Raw genomic sequence first — 18,620 nt, 5'->3', positions numbered from 1 at the left:
GTCCCATTGCCTGGCCTGTAGAAGTCTGTTCATTTCTCCCCCAGAACATTACTAACCCACCACCAGTGGGTCAGTCATGTAATATGAGTGATGTTACGCAGCATAATGTTCTCCACAGCTTCTCGCATCTATCACTGCTGTAGGACCTGCCAGTTCTAGTATTCTATACAAGGACCTTCTATAGCCCAGTCCACTACTCTTAGGGAAACTATTCTCAGCAAACCTTATTGCAGTGGCACATGTTGCTATGGTAAATGGACTGATTCCTATATAGCGCTTTTCTACTCTCCTGGAGCACTCAAAGCACTTTATGCAACATGCCACACTCACCCATTCAGCACTTTCTTCTATGCTTTTCAGTGCTTCCTAGCTAATATTCACTTCGATGGATGCATCAGAAAGCACACTGGTATCTTATTGAAGCATCAAACCACTAACCTTCGATCAGTAGATGACCTGCTCTACCTCCTGAGCTACAGCCAGGAGAGGAGTCAAACTTAGAGGAATCTTAGAGGAGTTGAACTACCTTTGCAACCTGTAGGGTCCAAGTCTCGCCTCATGCTACAAGTAGTGACCCGGACTCTGGACTTCTACACAAAAGCAAAACTAGTGAAAAACAGAAAAGAGGTTAAAAAAAAGTCAGTGGCCTGTAACACCATTCCTGTTTTGGGGGTTGTTTCATTGTTCTACCTGTAGTGCACCTATTGTTAATTTCATTAACATCAAAGCAGCTGAAACTGAATAACAACCCCTTCTGCACCTTAACTGACCAGCTAAATAACCAAGAAGTTTAATTGATTTGAAGCTACACTCTGATTAATTCAATTCAGTTTTATTTATACAGCGCCAAATCACAAAAGCAGTCACCTTGAGGTGCTTTATATTGTAAGGTAGACCTTACAATAATACATACAGAGAGAAAAAACAACAATCATAAGACCCCTCTATGAGCAAGCACTTCAGCGACAGTGGGAAGGAAAAACTCCCTTTTAACAGGAAGAAACTTCCAGCAGAACCCGGCTCAGGGAGGGGCGGGGCCATCTGCTGCGACCAGTTGGGGTGAGAGAAGGAAGATGGGATAAAAGACATGCTTTGCAAGAGAGCCAGAGATTAATAACAAGCACGATTCAATGCAGAGGAGTCTATTAACACATTTTGAGTGAGAAGGGTGAACGAAGAAGAAATACTAAATGTATCCCCCAGCAGAGCAAAAAACCCATTGCAGCATAACTAAGGGAGGATTCAGGGTGACCTGATCCAGCTCTAACTATATGCTTTAACACAAAGGAAAGTTTTAAGCCTAATCTTAAAAGTAGAGATAGTGTCTGTCTCCCGAATCCAAACTGGAAGCTGGTTCCACAGAAGAGGGGCCTGAAAACTGAAGGCTCTGCCTCCCATTCTACTTTTAAATACTCTAGGAACAACAAGTAGGCCTGCAGTGTGAGAGTGAAGTGCTCTAATGTGGTGATATGGTACTATAAGGTCATTAAGATACAATGGGAATTAGTTTCTCAGCGTGGATATGGAACAAATGGAAGTAGTTGTAAATATTTGTTTAATATGTGCACTGAAGGACATGTCCTGGTCAGAAATGACTCCAAGGTTCCTCACAGCGTTACTGGAGGCCAAGGTAATGCCATCCAGAGTAAGAATCTGGTTAGATACCATATTTCTAAGATTTTCAGGGCCGAGTACAATAACCTGTGTTTTATCTAAATTTAGAAGCAGAACATTTAGAGGCCATCCATGTCTTTATGTCTTTAAGACATTCCTGCAGTATAACTAATTGGTGTGTGTTATCTGGCTTCATGGATAGATAAAGCTGTGTGTCATCTGCATAGGAGTGAAAATGTACACAATGCCTTGATACTGCCTAAGGCAAGCATGTATAATGTAAACAGAATTGGTCCTAGCACTGAACCACGTGGAACTCCATAATTAACCTTAGTGTGTGAAGAGGACTCTCCATTTACATGAACAAATTGGAGTCTATTACTCACTCTAATAGGATATTTTGGTCAACAGTATTGTCGTATTTTTACATCCCTGTACAGGGACAGCCAAAAAAACACTAGTAAATGAACTGGTTCTTATATAGCAGTTTTCTAGTCTAACTGAGACCTTAAAGCATTTACAGAACCTGTCCTCATTCACCCCCATTTATACAAGCACTTTTTTCCCCTCTATGCGTTTCCTACATAAGTGCTCTTTATCAGAGTATAAAGCAACCTGGGGTTACTATCTTGCCCAAGGATATTTGGCATACAGGCTGGAGCAGACAGGGATCAAACCAACAACCTTCCAATTATTAGGTGACCTGTTCAACCTCCTCACATCCCAGCTGGATTTACACTATATATTAGGCCAGACCGAAAGTGAACAGTTTTAACCTTCTTCTTTTTTTTTTTCAAAACATTTCATTAAGGGGATATAAAACACACAATTTGTTCCATTTGAAGTCTCTTACTAGTTAACTTAACATCTTTTCAATGAGCTGATCAAACTGGCACCAAATATTACTTAGGCAGCGATAAAGGAAAAACAAAAGAACAGCAAAGTACATGAGTTGTCAGTAAGACCTGAGTCATATCAACTCCTCAACAGCAAACTGAATAATCTCCATCAAATCTGTTATACGATCATTAACATTAGGAAATGGTTTTAGTAAAGTAGTTTTTATTTGGTTCAAGAAGCATACCAGGACTACCATACAGTTAAACTGAGAGCCTTCCAGAAAAACAAAACAAAACATGGAGCGGCTTTGACTGCTACAGTTTTACATTTAATATCACAGGCATGAAGCTTACAGATGTGTTCTGAATAGGTGCTGTAAAAACTGACATTTTCAAGGCAAAATTTCTTCAATGAGTCAGCTACAGAGCTGGCACTGTGGACAGACTTCATTCTTAGGAGCTCTTCTTCTCCTCAAATATGAAGTTTGCTGTGGCTTTCTTAGCTGTGGACAAATCACAAACAAATACAAAGACAGTGTCAGTGAAACGTAGTACATCAGTACTGCAGATGTTTGACTTTAGAAACCTGCAAAATGGAATCCAAGATCAACTTAATTTTAATTTACAACTACAAAATATAAACATGTCTACTATGAAACCATTTTAAATTATGGCCCACCCCTAGTTTTGAGAATTTGGACCTTGTTGTGCTGTTGTTGTGTACGTTTGGTACAGTGGATGATATGTGAAAATCTCCTGTATTTTTTACTGAAAATGTTTCAATCCTTTTTTTCTGTTTTTGGTTGACTTTATTATTGCCATTTTTTTTTAAATAACTGAAATGTATACAAATTCACAAAATTACTCCCAAGCTAGAGAGAGAACTCAAGTTGGAGTATTGTCTGAGGTTTGCTGTTCTTACATTTAGCACACAACATGTTTCACTTCAGGGATGCTCTCACAACTGGAAATACTCTGTTTAGTAGCTGCCTATCCAGGCAATGTGGGAAGCAGGACACGTGTTTCTTCCCTCTCGTAAGAGGGAGACCATTATCTGCATTATACTCACATGAATACAAAGTGGTCTCTGCACCAGGTGCTAGGAGGTTTAAGTCTGTTTAATATCTAAGGAGCTTGAAAAGAAAGGCCAGTAGACTTTTTGAGTTTCTTGAAGACGTTTCACCTCTTATCCGAGCTTAGCTAGCTGAGCAGCTACAGTTAAATCTCTTGAAGGCAATTTTTCATTGCATCTTAAATAGGATCTGATATATCAGTTAGGCTCTTTTAGCAAACACTACACAATTATGATGATTTAGTCACCCTCATCCTTGAACTTGTCTGCAGCTTCTGACGCCTTGTCCTTGATGTTATTCACTACATCATCAATCTTGGCCTCGTTCTTGAGGAAGAATGGTCGAATGATGCGGTTATATATCTGCACCGATCCATTAGAAGGAGTTGGAGCCATACACCACACCAAGAAGGCACACTGGGGAAAAAAAGACAAAATTTCTCTCAAAAACTTAAAACAGGTATAGAATTTGGCACTAAACACAATAATAATAATAATATAACTTTCAGGTATTATGACCACCTGCCTAAATTGCTGGTCCCCCTTTTGCTGCCAAACCGGCCCTGAGTCATTGAGGCATGGACTCCACTAGACCCCTGTAATCATTTTGTTGTATCTGGCAGCATGATATTAGTAACAGAACTTTTAAGTCGTGTAGGTTGGGAGGTGGGGCCTACACGGATCGGGCTCATTTACACATTACATTCTACAGATGCCCGACTGGATGAGGGGAATTTTGAATCCAGGTCAGCACCTCAAAGTCATTGTTGTGCTCCCAACCATTTCTGCTTTGTTGCAGTGTACATTATCCTGCTGAAAGAGGCCCACCCATCAGGGACTACCGTTTCAATTAAAGGATGCACACGGTCTCGTACAATGCTTAGGTAGGTGATATGTGTCATGGTAACATTCACATGGATTTCGGGACTCAAGGATTCCCAGCAGGGAATTGCCCAAAGGATCATACTGTCTCTGTCAACTTGCGTTATTCCTGTAGTGCATACTGGTGCCAGGTGTTCCCCAGGTAAGCAACACACACACACACACACACACACTAGGCCATCCACGTGATGTAAAAGAAAATATGATTTTTCAGGCCAAATCACCTTCTTACATTGCTCTGTGGTCCAGTTATGATGCTCACATCCCTACTACTGGTGCGCTGGGTAGCGGACAACATTCAACATGACCCTGACTGGTCTGTGGCTTTGCAGCCCGATGCACAACAAACTGCGATGCACAGTATCCTGACAGCTTTCTATCATAACCAGCATTTTTTTTCTCTCCTATCATGACCAGCATCAATAGCAATTTCAGGTACAGAAACTCATCTGTTGAACTGGACCACATGGGCCAGCCTTTACACGTGCATGAATGAGCCTTGGATGCTCGTGACCAATGTTCCCTCTAAGCTGCGCGCGTGCGCAATTGCGCACTGCTGGCACGATCTCTGTGCACAGAAAATCTGCGTTGCGCACAAAACAAAATATAACCTCAATTGAAATTAAAATTAATACTTTAATAATTCTTTTTTGCAGTGTTAGTTAGTAAGTGACTGGCTGCTCCTATATGGGATTAGAACGATGCCACCTTATCCCATAGTCCAGCCAATAACGCGATTCACATTCATATATACGAAATGGAAATGGTTTTAGTAAAGTAGTTTTTATTTGATTCAAGAAGCATACCAGGACTACCATACAGTTAAACTGAGAGCCTTCCAGAAAAACAAAACAAAACATGGAGCGGCTTTGACTGCTACAGTTTTACATTTAATATCACAGGCAGGAAGCTTACAGATGTGTTCTGAATGGGTGCTGTAAAAACTGACATTTTCAAGGCTAATGCAGCTAATCAACATCGTTGACAGGCTATGACAGCGTCCTTATGTGTGGACACCGGTGTTTTAGCTAGCAAAGCAGCGTGGCTGATGTGGAGTGAAGCCACTTTAATGACAACGTGTACAACCATTGGAGATGTGAGCAGGACAGACGGAACAATTGACGGAAAAAGTGTGGACTTTATACCAGTTTTTAAATTGTGCTGATAGGCCACGTAAAACCAGAGTTGTGTTAAAGATATATCTGCAATGTTTGGTTTTCTTCCTGAATACTATCGTTGTTTATATTTATTGTGGGAAGAAACGGTAAAAACGGCGTTTTATAAGGAAAACGCTCAAAAGCACTCTCCACCTGTGAGCAAAGACAAAACCAAAAAACCCCCCACCCTTTCTTATTGGTCGAAAAATGTACCATATCTACCAATCAAAAAATGATATGGCAACATGGCATTTAATTGTTTAGGAAGGGGGGAAGTTTTAGGAGTGAAGCGGTGTTTTGAGATGTGAGAGATTTGCGACGTTTAGCGCAAATCTTGTGTAGGTAGTGTGTAGTGTAGTCAATAGTTTTGTTGTGTGTGTCAGGACAATGAGGCGACTGCTGAATGTTACAGGTGTTACAGCAGTGATACATCTCCTGTTGTCAGGCCTGCAGGTATCAGGCTGATGTTCTCCTTCATCTCATAGTGGACAGAAATTATGTTTTTGGACTGACACAAATAATTTGTGTGGCATCAGATTTGATGCAGAACAGCTGATTGTTCTGTAAATAGTTTGAAATGTTTGTTTAAAAAAACGCCTTGGCTGCATTTTTAGGTAAACAGCTGCAAAAAACTTTGTTGTTTGCATAACTCAGTTACTTTTTTGAAGAAGTAACTATATCATTAACTGCCCAACATTGGTCATTATATACTGTATTTTGCAGACAGAGCGTTACAGGACTGTCTCCCAGACCACAGACTCAGACTCATAATACAAGTCAGGGCTTTATAAAAATAATTAATTAATTAATTAAAAAAAAAAAAAAGAAAGTTGTGTTTTCAAAATTAGAGTTCAAGTTATTTTTACTTCCAATAGTGTTAAAATACTACACAGGTCACGAACAAGATTTATTTAAATTTTCATTGTAAGTGGGCTAAAGCAGTTAATTAAAAGTAGTCTAACATAAATGTAAATGCTGTAATTTGATTATTTTAATAAACAATGTAACTTGGATGGATTTGATGCCGGCATGACCACAGTGCACACGTCTGCTGTTGCTCACAGTGGTCCAAGTGTCCGCTCAGGGAGTTTGTGTGTTCGCTAAGACACATGAAAAATTGGAGGGAACATTGCTCATGACCCTGTTGCTGGTTCACTACTGTTCTGTCTTTGAACCATTTTTGATTGACACTGACAACTGCAGACTGGGAACATCCTACAAGAGCTGCAGTTTTGTAGATACTTTGACATAGTTGTCTAGCCATCACAATTTGGCCTTTGTCAAACTCACTCAAATCCTTACACTTGTAACAGATCAACTTCAAGGGCAAAATTTTTATTTGCTCCCAAGAGATTCTCCGTGTTATTTACTTCACCTGTCGGTGGTCAAAATGTAATGCCTTATCAATGTAAGTGCCAGGAGCTTGTTTACTGTAGCCTGGAGAAACAATGGCTGCACAGCAAAGGCCTTTAGCTTGGTCTTTTGGGCAGTTTCTTTTGGACTTTTGTCCAATTCTCTCTGCAAGCTTGAAGATGATCAAATATTGCATATCACACATCCCCTAAAGCCAACATAGTCCCTTTACATTAAGCCTACTGGCTGCTGGTAAAACAGACCCCCAGAATAAGGAGCTTTGTTTAGATCAAATACATACAGGTGAGATTTAACCCTGACTGAGTTTTTTCTTTTTAATTAATACAAGTTTTAACACTAATTAAAATAAATAAGGACAGGCACAGAGACCAACTGGATTACCTTTCCAATATAGTAGAATGGGAACCAGGAAAGGAAGATGTCAGCAAAAAACTCTGCCACACTGAAGACTCCATACACCACCCAGTAGGTCAGCCACTTAGTATCATCATCTTTGGTGGCACTTTCAATGGCCTTAATCCTGGGAAGAACAAAGACATGTTTGGTACTTCTTTTACACATACCTGTAAGCACTGTTCTGTAAGGACCATGAATGTGCACATGGATCAAGCTCATATCCTGCTTTCAATATGCAGCATGTATTGATGTATTCAAGCATCAATAATAAATTGAACAGACAATACCACCTTGTGAATGCATAGGATGAATACACAGAAATCGGCCTGTTAATCAATGGGTCATGACTTTTCATTTTCCTTCAGTAGTACCAACACATCCATTATATGTCATTAATACTTAAACTCACTTAGTCTATATGGCCATTTGGTGAAAACGTGCATGTTGAGGTGTTCACAGAATTCATACATTTATACATCACAACAACATTTATACACACCATTAAGAATTTATCACACAAATGAGGGGTTTATAAATCTTACAGCAGTGGTTTGATTTATTTGTGTGATTACAAGGCACACAGACCATGCCATGCCTTCCAATATTACAGCCATACTCGTCATTTTCATGGGAGACTAATGTTACAATCAGTTTAACTCATATGTGAAAAGGGTCAACTCTGAAACAAGTTGTTTTTTTTATTCTATTATTGAAAAGCACCAGAACTCTACAGTGATGAAACAGAACCTACAACATTTTGATCATGCTGTTGATACAGATTTTGTCTAATTTAGACATTTCATTGCCATTTAAAATTATTAAAATGAAGCACAGCTACCATGCTCCACTTGCAAGGTGTCACCTGCCATAGGTAGTAATTTGGGATTCACAGTATTCACAGTAGTGGACAGCCTGAACTACAGCCTTTTCCAATTCTAATCCTAGCTAATCAATCAACCAACCTAACTTTTTTAACTCTGCTGCTCAACCCACAAATGCATTTTCTTTACAAATGTAGTACTATTTAAGGGTAAATAGACAGGATTTCCAACACCACAAGATTTATTGCAACAAACAGAAACACTGTTACACAACTAAGAAATAATCACGCAAACACCCAGGCAACCATGTTGCAAGTAATGGCTTAACTTTTAAAGAGCTGCTAGCTCTAGAGATTTCAGTTTAGTTTCGAAAGGATGAGTCATTTCAAATAAGATTTACAAAATCAGGACAAAATAACCTGTTATAAACAGAGTTACAGTGAAGATAACATATGTTTGTACAAATAAACCTATGCAGATTATTAGCTCCACTCTGAGCTTATTGTTTAACGTTATTACTCTTTTCTTCTCTTGTACCAAATAATGTAACACCCATAATTTTGACTTGAGAAAATACTGATATCTTAAGATTAATAAAATGTATCAAATGTTGAGGACAATTCTGGTTACTTTCTATCAAGCTGTTTCTCAAAAGTCTTGAGACAAGAAAAACATTCATAGTGACGGCAGCAGGCCAACATGTGACACCATGCTGACTGCATGTAGTATTAGCCCTGAGATTTTACTAGATAATATCACAATGATAAGAACTGTTTTAAAACTTTTGATGACAAAATTTTTTAAATGCTTTCTTTGTCACAGGGGAAATCCACTAACTTTATAGATGAAGTTCAGTTAACAATTAATAGATGATAAATCTCTGTATCTTCTCAGTCATCCAGATCATGGTAATCTTTCAGTTTTCAGAACTGATGAAGCTTCAGAACTGAAGAGTCTTGGATGAGAGCTGAAGCTTCTTCAAGAATCTCAAAGTAGTCCGGTCGCTTTTCTTTCCAACTGCCTTAGATTAGTAGCCCATTAAACATGTTTGTAACTCTGTGCAAGAATTGCTATAAAAAAGGCAAATCCTTACATCGCTGATACCCCGTTATGATGAATTAATTCCATGGGTCAAATGAAAATAGATAATCTATATCTATCTATGTCCCCCTGTGTTAGCAGATGTTAAACCAAAAAGCTAGAAGCCAGGGGCTAATTAAGGGCTAACTATGGCAATAAATAAAAAGTCACCTCACATTAAAGAAAGTTCCTAGTTCAAAACTGGGCCTGTCTCAGTGTTGGGCCTGTGATGGACTGGTACCTTGCCTCTTATCCCATAACAGCTAAGACAGACTGCAGCTCCCTGTGACCCCAAACTGGATAAGTGTTGGGACGTTGACAATGCATTTCCATCCAAAACCCTTTTTTAAAATTCTTTCTTCATGACATGGCAGCATCTCCTTATAATTTCCTTAAATAACAGCACAAATTAGAAAATGGTCAGTATTCATAGTCAGTGTTACTACTTCCTAAAAGAAAAGTTTTTACCAAAAAAACTAAGGTTTTTGGTAGCTATAATTTGGTAAATTGCAGCCAGATAACTCATACTATTTGGTGGAGTGCACTAAATTAAAGGTTGACAAAGCCAAAGTAGGTGGTGCAGACAGATAGAAGTATTACAATTCTGTACAGGCAGCAAATTGGCTTGTTTAACATTCAGCTATTTCTAGCCATCTGTAATTATTTACAGAAAATACATGGATAAATATATTTCAGTCTAATCGAATAAACAGGTACCATTTAAAAAAAAGAAAATTTAGAAAAAATTCTTCCATACAAACATCCTCATAAATCCAAAATCAGGTGTGTATGTTATCTTTTTTTTTGCTAGGTTTTTACTTGTTCAGACTTCTGATTGAGTTATGCGCAGCACCTACTTTTTTCTGTAAAATGTAATATTTTGATTTATCCTTTACATTTCTTTAAACCTGGGCCACCCATTTCTTTATATTTGCATAGTAGAGGCCAGACTTCCACTGTAACGCTCTTATTTCTTTAAAGTGCTCCCTAGGTCTTTCAAGTGTCCTGAATTTGTATGGAGAAGGTGAGCCAAGGGTTACAACAGAGTGGAAACTGATTGTTCCAGGCTTCTTTTCAGCCATTGTTGTTGGGGATCGATTCAAAATGTCCTAAATATTTTTAACAATTCCTCCAAAGAGAACCAAGTACTGTGTCAATATCACAGCCGGGCACATGCAGGGATTTGGGGGCTGGAAGCTGCTGGCCTTCGCTGAGGGATGGAAATCTGTTTGTCACCTTATGTGTGACAAAAGAATCCACTGTAATTACACTGATGATAGAGCTATATAAGATTTTTCCCCCTTTGTCCCTTTCACAGTGCCAAATTTTTGAAGCAGAGTATTACAATTAATCATAAAAAGTGATGTATTAAGATTAGCAGCAGATGAATCAAGTAATGCCAAAAAATAAGCAGGTTCTGCTATGACTGTTAATTACTTTGGAAAACCAGCACATACATTGTGAATTTCCCCAATACAATACCAAGCTGTGAATGAACGCCCCTCCACACTGGTTTTCCTAAATGCTGCTGCTTCTTCAGTTAATTGCCTCTTCACTGCGAACGACTGTAGCTACTCTGAAAAGGAAGACTCAAATCAGCAGTAGGGCTGGGTATCGTCACTGATTTCAATAACTGATTTGGTTCCGATTCACAAGGTCCCCATTCGATTCAATTTAATTTTGACTCAGACAGTCAGAAATATTATATTCTGATCATTTATCGGAACATATCCATATTTTTATACCTATGTGGGCTATAAAAACAAAGCTGACACTTGTGAGACTTCATCAGAGGTCTAAGCATCACAGCAGATGTACTTGTGATTGTGGAATTTCTTTATTAGAGGAGCTACAATATCTAGAGTCATAACCAGTGAAGATGTAAAATTATTAACAAGAAAATCGACCTCTGTGGGAGTAGAGTTCAGGTAGCTGCTCTGCGCTATGCTGGCACATGGCATTGAAGAAGAGAACAGTGGATAATTTAAATCCTTAAACTTCATTACAACACTTTTAGAGAAACACCTACTGTGATGAAATCCACTCCCCACTGCTGTGTAATGACTTATTGTAAATTGAAATGTTATTAGGAAATGATAAGACAAAACTGGATTTTCTGGTAATACTGGTAAATGTTCAATTTCTATGCCAGTTCTAGAGAGTAATTAACAGGTTAGGTTGGTTCTTTTACATTTTGAGATAAGCCAGTTGAGTATAAATAAATTAAATACCATCAATGAATCATTTGTTTACTAATAGGGACTTAGAAGACAAAGACCTACAGTTTAATAATCCACAGTTCACTGTTTTACTCTTTGGTGCAGTTGTGGATATTATATTGTTCTCCCTTTGTGATTTTTTAAATGTTTAATTTGTTCTTTTTCTTAAAACTAACATTTTTGTAGGTGCTTATGTATTTTATTGTCATTGTTTGTTTGCGGGAAATGATAATTAAAGACTGGTGGAGGGCAAACGCACTCAAAAATTAAAAACTTTGCACAAAAAAGAAGCTTAAATATTAAGTAAGCCTACAGACCTATATCCTTTTGGAGCTTAAGCGCTACAATACCCTAAATAAATCTCACAGGTGTGGTCATCTCGATTAAAGAAGGTTGTCCTTAGCGCTGACATGAACACAGGCCTTTTTATAGATTCAGTGACTTGAAAGCACAACGACAGGAGCAAATAACAGGCGATTAAGGCCATTTCCAAGTGTTCTGAGAATAACATATACTTACGATATGTAGGCTGGATACAGAAACCCGATGAGGTTACATAGCAGGGAGGCTCCGTATCCAAAGACCAAGTAAACTGCGATTACACCGATGACAGCTGAAACACATCACACCACACATTTGTCAAGATTTTCTTCCCACGAATACATTAACCGGATCATACCTATATACCTATGTTACAACCAGTAACTACATTATGGAGACTACTTTTATAGTACCGAGCTGGTGATGTAAAATAAACACAATTTCTTTTGTTAGCTTATGGCTAGAGGAAACTGCAGCTAAATGTGAGTCTGTCCATCTGGCTTTTATTTCCTTTATCTATGCGTCCCTCAGTGATGCGGACAGCCTCTGCCTCTCTTTCCACCCGTCAACACTCACCGAGAGCAATGTAGGTCCTGCTTACTCCGACTTTTGCTTCCACCTTTGCCAGGGCATCTGTCAGCAGATTCTTTTCATGGAGAAATTTTTCAAACCTTTCTCTGAGCCCCTGCGCCATGGCTGCACTTCCTGCTTAGCGATGATGAATTACGAAACGATCAGAATCAAACTGCGCCACGCCTGTAACCTGACACGCCACTGTTCTCAGACCCACGGGCGTCAAAGTCAGAAGAAGGGATGTGTGGCACATGCATCAGATCATATCCTTCAAAATAAAAGCAATGGCGCTGTAACGCAAACAACCACTTAGTACAAAAAACAATAATGCAGACAACTGCTAGTAGGTCGATGTTTTGTGTATGTGTGTGCTGCGCGTTTAAAATAAAAACAACTGGCACTGTTCACATGCTCTGTTAATTATATGCGGTATAATAATTAATCAAGGATAAAATGTGTATTTCCCACTATTGCATTCGATTTTTTTCTGACAATTGTAGGGAGCATACATATTTACTTGAACAGTAAGCGGAAGTAAATGTGGTTACATGTACTAACTGTAGTGAACTTGATGCAGCTGGTAGCAACCAAAAAAAGATGCGGGTTGTTTCCACCAGTCTGTAGTCTTACAGGCATTGCAATAGTGTTATATACTCGGTAGAATGCTCAGAAACCTTTAGTTTATGGATTACAGACTTAGATATACGTCAGATATAGGTTACGTCAGAAGCTGCTGTTGCTGCTGAAGAACTACTTAAATTAGAGAAATAGTGCCTTAAACGCTAAAATCAGGGCGCAAATGCAATAGTAACGGCAGCCACACCCTTCCCTGCTTTGATGACATTGCAAAATACAAATAGGGACCTATTCTAAGAAGCATGTTCAACAAATTCTGAATTTAAAAAAATAAACTCAGAGTTGATTAAATCTGAGTTTGGCCAGTCTAGAAACTGATCAGTGTTATGTCAGTGAGCTCTCCTTGAGGTTGTATGGTCTCCTTGAGGTTAGCGATTGTGTGACTGGAGAAAGACATCCATCATCAACAGAACTCCATTGTCCGATTCACCAAGGCAAGGGGTGAATAAAGACTAGTGCATCCATTTTAATCCAATAGACACATGAATATTAAAATCTGCTAATGTGGGCCTTTTGATAACAGCAACTTTTTAAAGTTATTTAGTATATTTCATAGTAAAATTAATAAATAAAATGTCCAAAATTATACAAAAAGGTTGAAGTCACAAAATGATACTCAAATAAACCATCAGTGCAATTTGAGTTATTGTGTGCTGCTGTTTTTTATATTAAGCAGAATGAGTAAAACGTCAAGAAAAAGAAATTGAAATCCTGAGGACATATTTATTTAGAAGAGAGTATGGAGACAGCCCCAAATTTTGCCAGCCCTTGCTTTTAGTTTCTGCTTTTATTGTTCCATAATGGCTCCTTTTAAATTGTGTGCCCTCTTACTAGTCTTTTTGATGCTCACCGCTTCTTCACCTTTTCTGCTCTTTTGGTGTCTCACCAACCTGCTGCACTCTTCATCTCCTCTTCTCTCATCTGTCCTGGTTATAATAAGAATGCAATCAGAATTTGCCATTCAAACTCCATCCAAACCTGTGAGTAATTAAATAATGTAAGAAAAATGTTCTGTGTAATATGCATAATACATGATTTTTATTTTTATTTTTGGAATGACTGCAAAACTTGTCACAACAAAGATGGGAAACAACTCCAACATGCACAAATATTTGATCACACAGCATGCAATTAATTTGCACAAAATGTAATGTCGATTGTAATATCTGCTACTCAGAGATGGTGATGACTCTCAAAGTGGTGCCAATGAGAATGGATAAGAGAACTGATAAGGAATTAAATCAATAAGTGATAGCGATAGTGTAATTGGAATTGCTAAGTTCTTATCAATTCTTATCTTAAAGACCTCATAGTACTATATCACCCCAATAGATACCTCACTTTCAGACTGATGGCTTACTTGTGGTTCCTGGGATAATTAAAAACTGAATGGGAGACAGATCTTCAGCTTTGGGGCCTCTCTTCTTTGTAGCTGATTGTTTTTCCCCTGCAGAGAGAAATTACAAAGTTGGAGGCTGGGAGCTGCATGCATAAAGCTGACACTAAAAAATTAACAAGAGATTGGCTGGAGGGTAAAGATCATCCACTGGTAGTTTGGACAGATCAGAAAAACTTTGCTTATCAGCAAAGTGGGCACTTTTCTTCACTTTCTTTAATCTGACCATAACCTACAGAATTGGTTCATGCACCATGAAACCTAAAGCCATTTCCCACTGTGGTGGTGTGGTGGCACTGTTGGTCCAGGAGGCCCACCGTGAGGTCCCACCAACCAACCCCTACTGTGACTATCACCGAAACCAAACAGCTCATCTACACCACAGCAGCAGTTATTAGTGAGATGCTTGGCTACAAGATGAACAGCCACAGCCACAACGAGCAGTACCCTTCATGGAGAAGGAGACTAGAGGCCAAGATCAAGGTAGCGCAGAGGGAAGTTAGGCACCTTTGTGCAGCTCTGATAGTAAGCTACGAAGAACAGCAAGCTGCCCATACCTGAGGCCCTGGAAACTGCCAAAAAAGACTCATAGCCTTGGCCATCTGCTTGAAGAGGTATACCAGGGAGCTAGAAGCCAGGAGAAACCAGCTGTGCTCCACAGAACCATCTGAGGTATACTACCATTGTCAGGGGAATGAGAACAGCCCCACCAAAGCTGGAGACAAAACACTACTGGAAGAGTATATGGGAGAAGGACGCAACCCATAACAGTAATGCACACTGACCGAAGAAGCTGACTGTACTCCAAGAGTTCAATTGAACTGAAGCAGATGTTTTGTAACTTCAGTCAAACAGAATAAAGAACAAACAATAAAAATAGTTATCAAGGACTCAGCAGCCAATTTTTACTGAAAAAAAAAAGCCCTTCAAAACAAAGTTCCAAACTAGATTTTTACTTAGATTATCAATCAAATACCTCACTAAATTAAAGCCTCCAGTTAATCCAAAATGCTGTAGCAGGAGTACTGACATGGACTAGAAAGAGAAAGCATATTTCCCTATATTGGCTTCCCTTCATTGGCTCTGTGTTAAATCCAGAATTGAATTCAAAATCCTGTTTTCACTCATGTGTCTAGGCACCTCTCTACATTTAACTGTTAGTTATTATCTCTGGCTCTCTTCCACAGTGTGTCTTTGTCCTGTCTTCCTTCCCTCAACCCCAACAGTTGTTGTGATTTGCCATTATATAAATAAAATTGAATTGAATTGAATTGAATTGAAATGAATTGAATGGCTTGCTAGAGTACTCCCACTCAAATTCAAATTTAATTAGTACGCATCTATTGGCTGATCATGTAGGTCAATCACACCCCAGGGATCATTACAAAAGGGCAGCTTGACCAGCTGTGGCTGCGTCTTACTCTCTTTTGTTTCGCACTTTCTGTATGTGAATAGAGTGTTTGTAGTGGAAGGCTGGACAGGTAACTGTGGGTACCCTGTATACATGCGACAATATAGTTTCTAGCGACAACTGCTAGAAACTAGTGATAGCCAAATGAAGTTTTCTGAAGCATTGTATCGAAAAAAAAACAAGGGTTCATTACTTGAAGCTTTTCAAGAAAATCCTCTTTGGTGACATCTGGTGGCCAAAAATATGAAGTGCACTGCTTCAGTATGATTGGCCACTCTACAGAGCTGGGTGTTCAGCTTCTGTTTAATATCATGTGAGAGTTCAATGAAATATCAGGGTACTTCTGTGTTGCTTTGAACTTCTTTTTGTTTGTGTGGAAAAAATACACGTATCAATTTGATTAATAAACAATTTTGACAATTAACATGTGTAATCACGTGCCTTTCTGTGTTTGCGTGTGACTTTGTTTTGTTTTTTTTGTCAATAGATAAAATAAAGAAGACATTATATAGACAACACAATCTTCTGATAGGTTGGGACCAAGTATCTGTGATCACTACAAATTTTCAATACCAAAATATGGTGTAAAAAACAAACAAACAAAAAACACAGTAAGCAGGTGTTGCTGGAAAGACTAATCGAGTTAGATGTCTTTATTGACCCTGCTGTGACTGATGTCTCCTTTCAGGAAGCTTCAGCTCCTCCTGGAAGCAGTGCTTATCTTGTTTCACTTGATAGAACTGAGCACCATGCTGTACTTGCTACACCTCCAGGTGCCCAAATCAAGCCCAATGCAGCTCCAGCAACCCTGCCTCGCTTTAAGCCTTTCTTTCAAGAATTCCATGGACCTAGCAGTGATGCAAAACCTGAAGTTTGTTTACAGTAGGAGACACAGGAGAAGGATAAGCTGTGTGAAGCAGATCGTGATCTCTGGCTGCAGATCCATAGGCTTGAGATAGAAGCTGAAAAAGCAGATGTGTTAGCTGATGAGTTTATGCACACAAAAGTACAGTCCCGATTAAAAGTTTAAGATCATTTAATAAAGTGGCAAAAAAAAAAATATAATATTTTGCATGGTTGGATCTTAACAAGGTTACAAGTAGAGCTTCAGCATGCAACAAGAAGAAATGGGAGTGAGACAAAACATTTTATTGGGCTTGCAATTTATTGAAAACAGGCTGTTTTACAGCTGATCAAAAGTTTAGGACCACACCTCCAGTGCCAGGATGATTGCCATAATATATGCACCAGGGACACCAAACAACTTCTGAAGAAGTGGATGGCACAACACAGAAGAGCTAACTTGTCTGGCCAGGACTCCACAGTCTATTTACACCTACAGGCCATTGGACACTCTTTCAATGATGAGGATGTACACATCCTGGACAGGGAGGAACGCTGGTTTGAGCGCGGAGTCAAGGAGGCCATTTATGTGAAAAGGGAAAGACCATCTCTGAATTGAGGAGGCGTTCATCTTTCACCATCTTACAATGCTGTGATTGCAGCCATTCCCCAATTCTCTGTGAACGGTACTCATGGCCATTGATCAGTGGTCATTGATCATTGGTTGTGTCATAGTCTGCGGTGGCAGGCCGTGGGGTGTGGGGAAGAAGGACCCAAATGCAGAACTCTTGTGATGAAAGCAGTGCGTTTATTTACAGTGCTGTAAATATTACACAATAAATCCCCATGCACTCCCCGTGTGTTCTGCTCCTGCTTCGTGTTCTCCACTTGTGTGTCCGCACACCCCGTGCTCGCTGCCTCCTGGGGGGTGAGGGGATAACATAGGCAGCTGTCAGGACACTCAACTACAGCAGGCATACACTCACTAAACTTGGCTCACTAGGAAAACTTACATGGAGTTTCACATGAGTTTCTCCCCCAACGAGGCTGAGCAGCTGCAGGTGCGTGGCATGATCTTCAGGTTTGGCCAGCCACCTGGCAGGGCCACACCCACCAGGCCTGAAGGTGCCTGTCACCCAGCCTATCAGCCCTACAAACATGGGAACACAGGAACAGCAGCACAGTGCAGCAAAAACACATGTAATATAATATGAGTCCACACTGCTCATGGACCCTGGGTCCCTGGAACTGACTTCACAGCCCATTGTTCATTCCATGGACTGGTTTCAGTCATTATGCAAATGTACTGTTTATAAGATTGGGGAAACCTGCAGTCAGCTGAGACAGAAGAAGTCACTTGGATGAATGACAAAACGTTTTTACCACTGAAAATGCTACATCCAGATGAACAGTATCAACCTTTTGTGATTCACTTACCTGGATGATTCAGCATGCATCAAGACATTTTACCTTAGTAATAAAATGTTATACTGGAGTTTTGATCTCCTGACATTTTACTGTGATTTAGGGTGTGTGTGTGTGTGCGTGTGTGCGTTCTTCTTTGCTGGGAATTTTTTGTACCAAAGGAGAATGCACACATGGCACACAGCCCAGATCTTGTGTGGGGGAGAAAAGCCTTCAGTGTTTGGTCTGGATGACTAAGCAAAGTCATCCTTAGTCATCCTGCAGTGTGGCTTGTAGCTGCAAGGGAAGGGTGGAGCAGTGTGTTCAAGGAACAGTATCAGGGGAGGCTTGCTGGCATCCATCACGCTAACCATCAGTGTTAACTGACTTTAACATGCATGATTTAAAAAGAAGTTACATTGAGTATATTGTGATTGACAAGGACAGAGTCATGACGAGAAAAAGTTTCTATGGACTGAGTTAAAAGGAGATCATGCTGAAATAAATATTCAGGAATATGTGAAATGGCAGAGGCCAGAGGTAATAGCGGGACTTGAGACCACTGGCTTAAGCTGTGAAACA

General features: G+C 39.5%; 1 protein-coding gene and 1 long non-coding RNA gene across 2 annotated transcripts; both read right to left on the bottom strand.

Annotated features, from left to right (window-relative positions):
• Positions 1–2,363: 2,363 nt before the first annotated feature.
• Positions 2,364–12,551, bottom strand: reep5 (receptor accessory protein 5). The gene is made up of 5 exons (XM_040037086.1): positions 12,352–12,551; positions 11,974–12,067; positions 7,320–7,458; positions 3,774–3,942; positions 2,364–2,956 (listed from the first exon to the last, which is right to left on the bottom strand). The coding sequence occupies exons 1-5, from the start codon at positions 12,467–12,469 to the stop codon at positions 2,907–2,909; spliced, it is 570 nt and encodes a 189-aa protein (XP_039893020.1). The 5' UTR covers positions 12,470–12,551; the 3' UTR covers positions 2,364–2,906.
• On the bottom strand, positions 5,175–6,615 carry LOC120736794. Its single transcript, XR_005696607.1, has 3 exons — positions 6,602–6,615; positions 6,324–6,328; positions 5,175–5,366 (listed from the first exon to the last, which is right to left on the bottom strand). It is a non-coding gene; the product is annotated as an uncharacterized LOC120736794 (long non-coding RNA).
• Positions 12,552–18,620: the final 6,069 nt, after the last annotated feature.

Source organism: Simochromis diagramma, unplaced genomic scaffold (assembly GCF_900408965.1).
Source record: "Simochromis diagramma unplaced genomic scaffold, fSimDia1.1 OVJJ01000330.1, whole genome shotgun sequence".
NCBI classification, from domain to species: Eukaryota; Metazoa; Chordata; class Actinopteri; order Cichliformes; family Cichlidae; genus Simochromis; species Simochromis diagramma.
This window is presented reverse-complemented; position numbering and strand designations above follow the sequence as displayed.

Excerpts from the sequence above, each read along its gene's own strand:
- reep5 (XM_040037086.1), bottom strand. The coding sequence starts at position 12,469 with ATGGCGCAGGGGCTCAGAGAAAGGTTTGAAAAATTTCTCCATGAAAAG. Across the intron at positions 12,068-12,351 it reads CAGGACCTACATTGCTCTCG|CTGTCATCGGTGTAATCGCA; the intron begins GTGAGTGTTGAC and ends GATGTGTTTCAG. Across the intron at positions 2,957-3,773 it reads AGACAAGTTCAAGGATGAGG|CTAAGAAAGCCACAGCAAAC; the intron begins GTGACTAAATCA and ends ATTTGTCCACAG.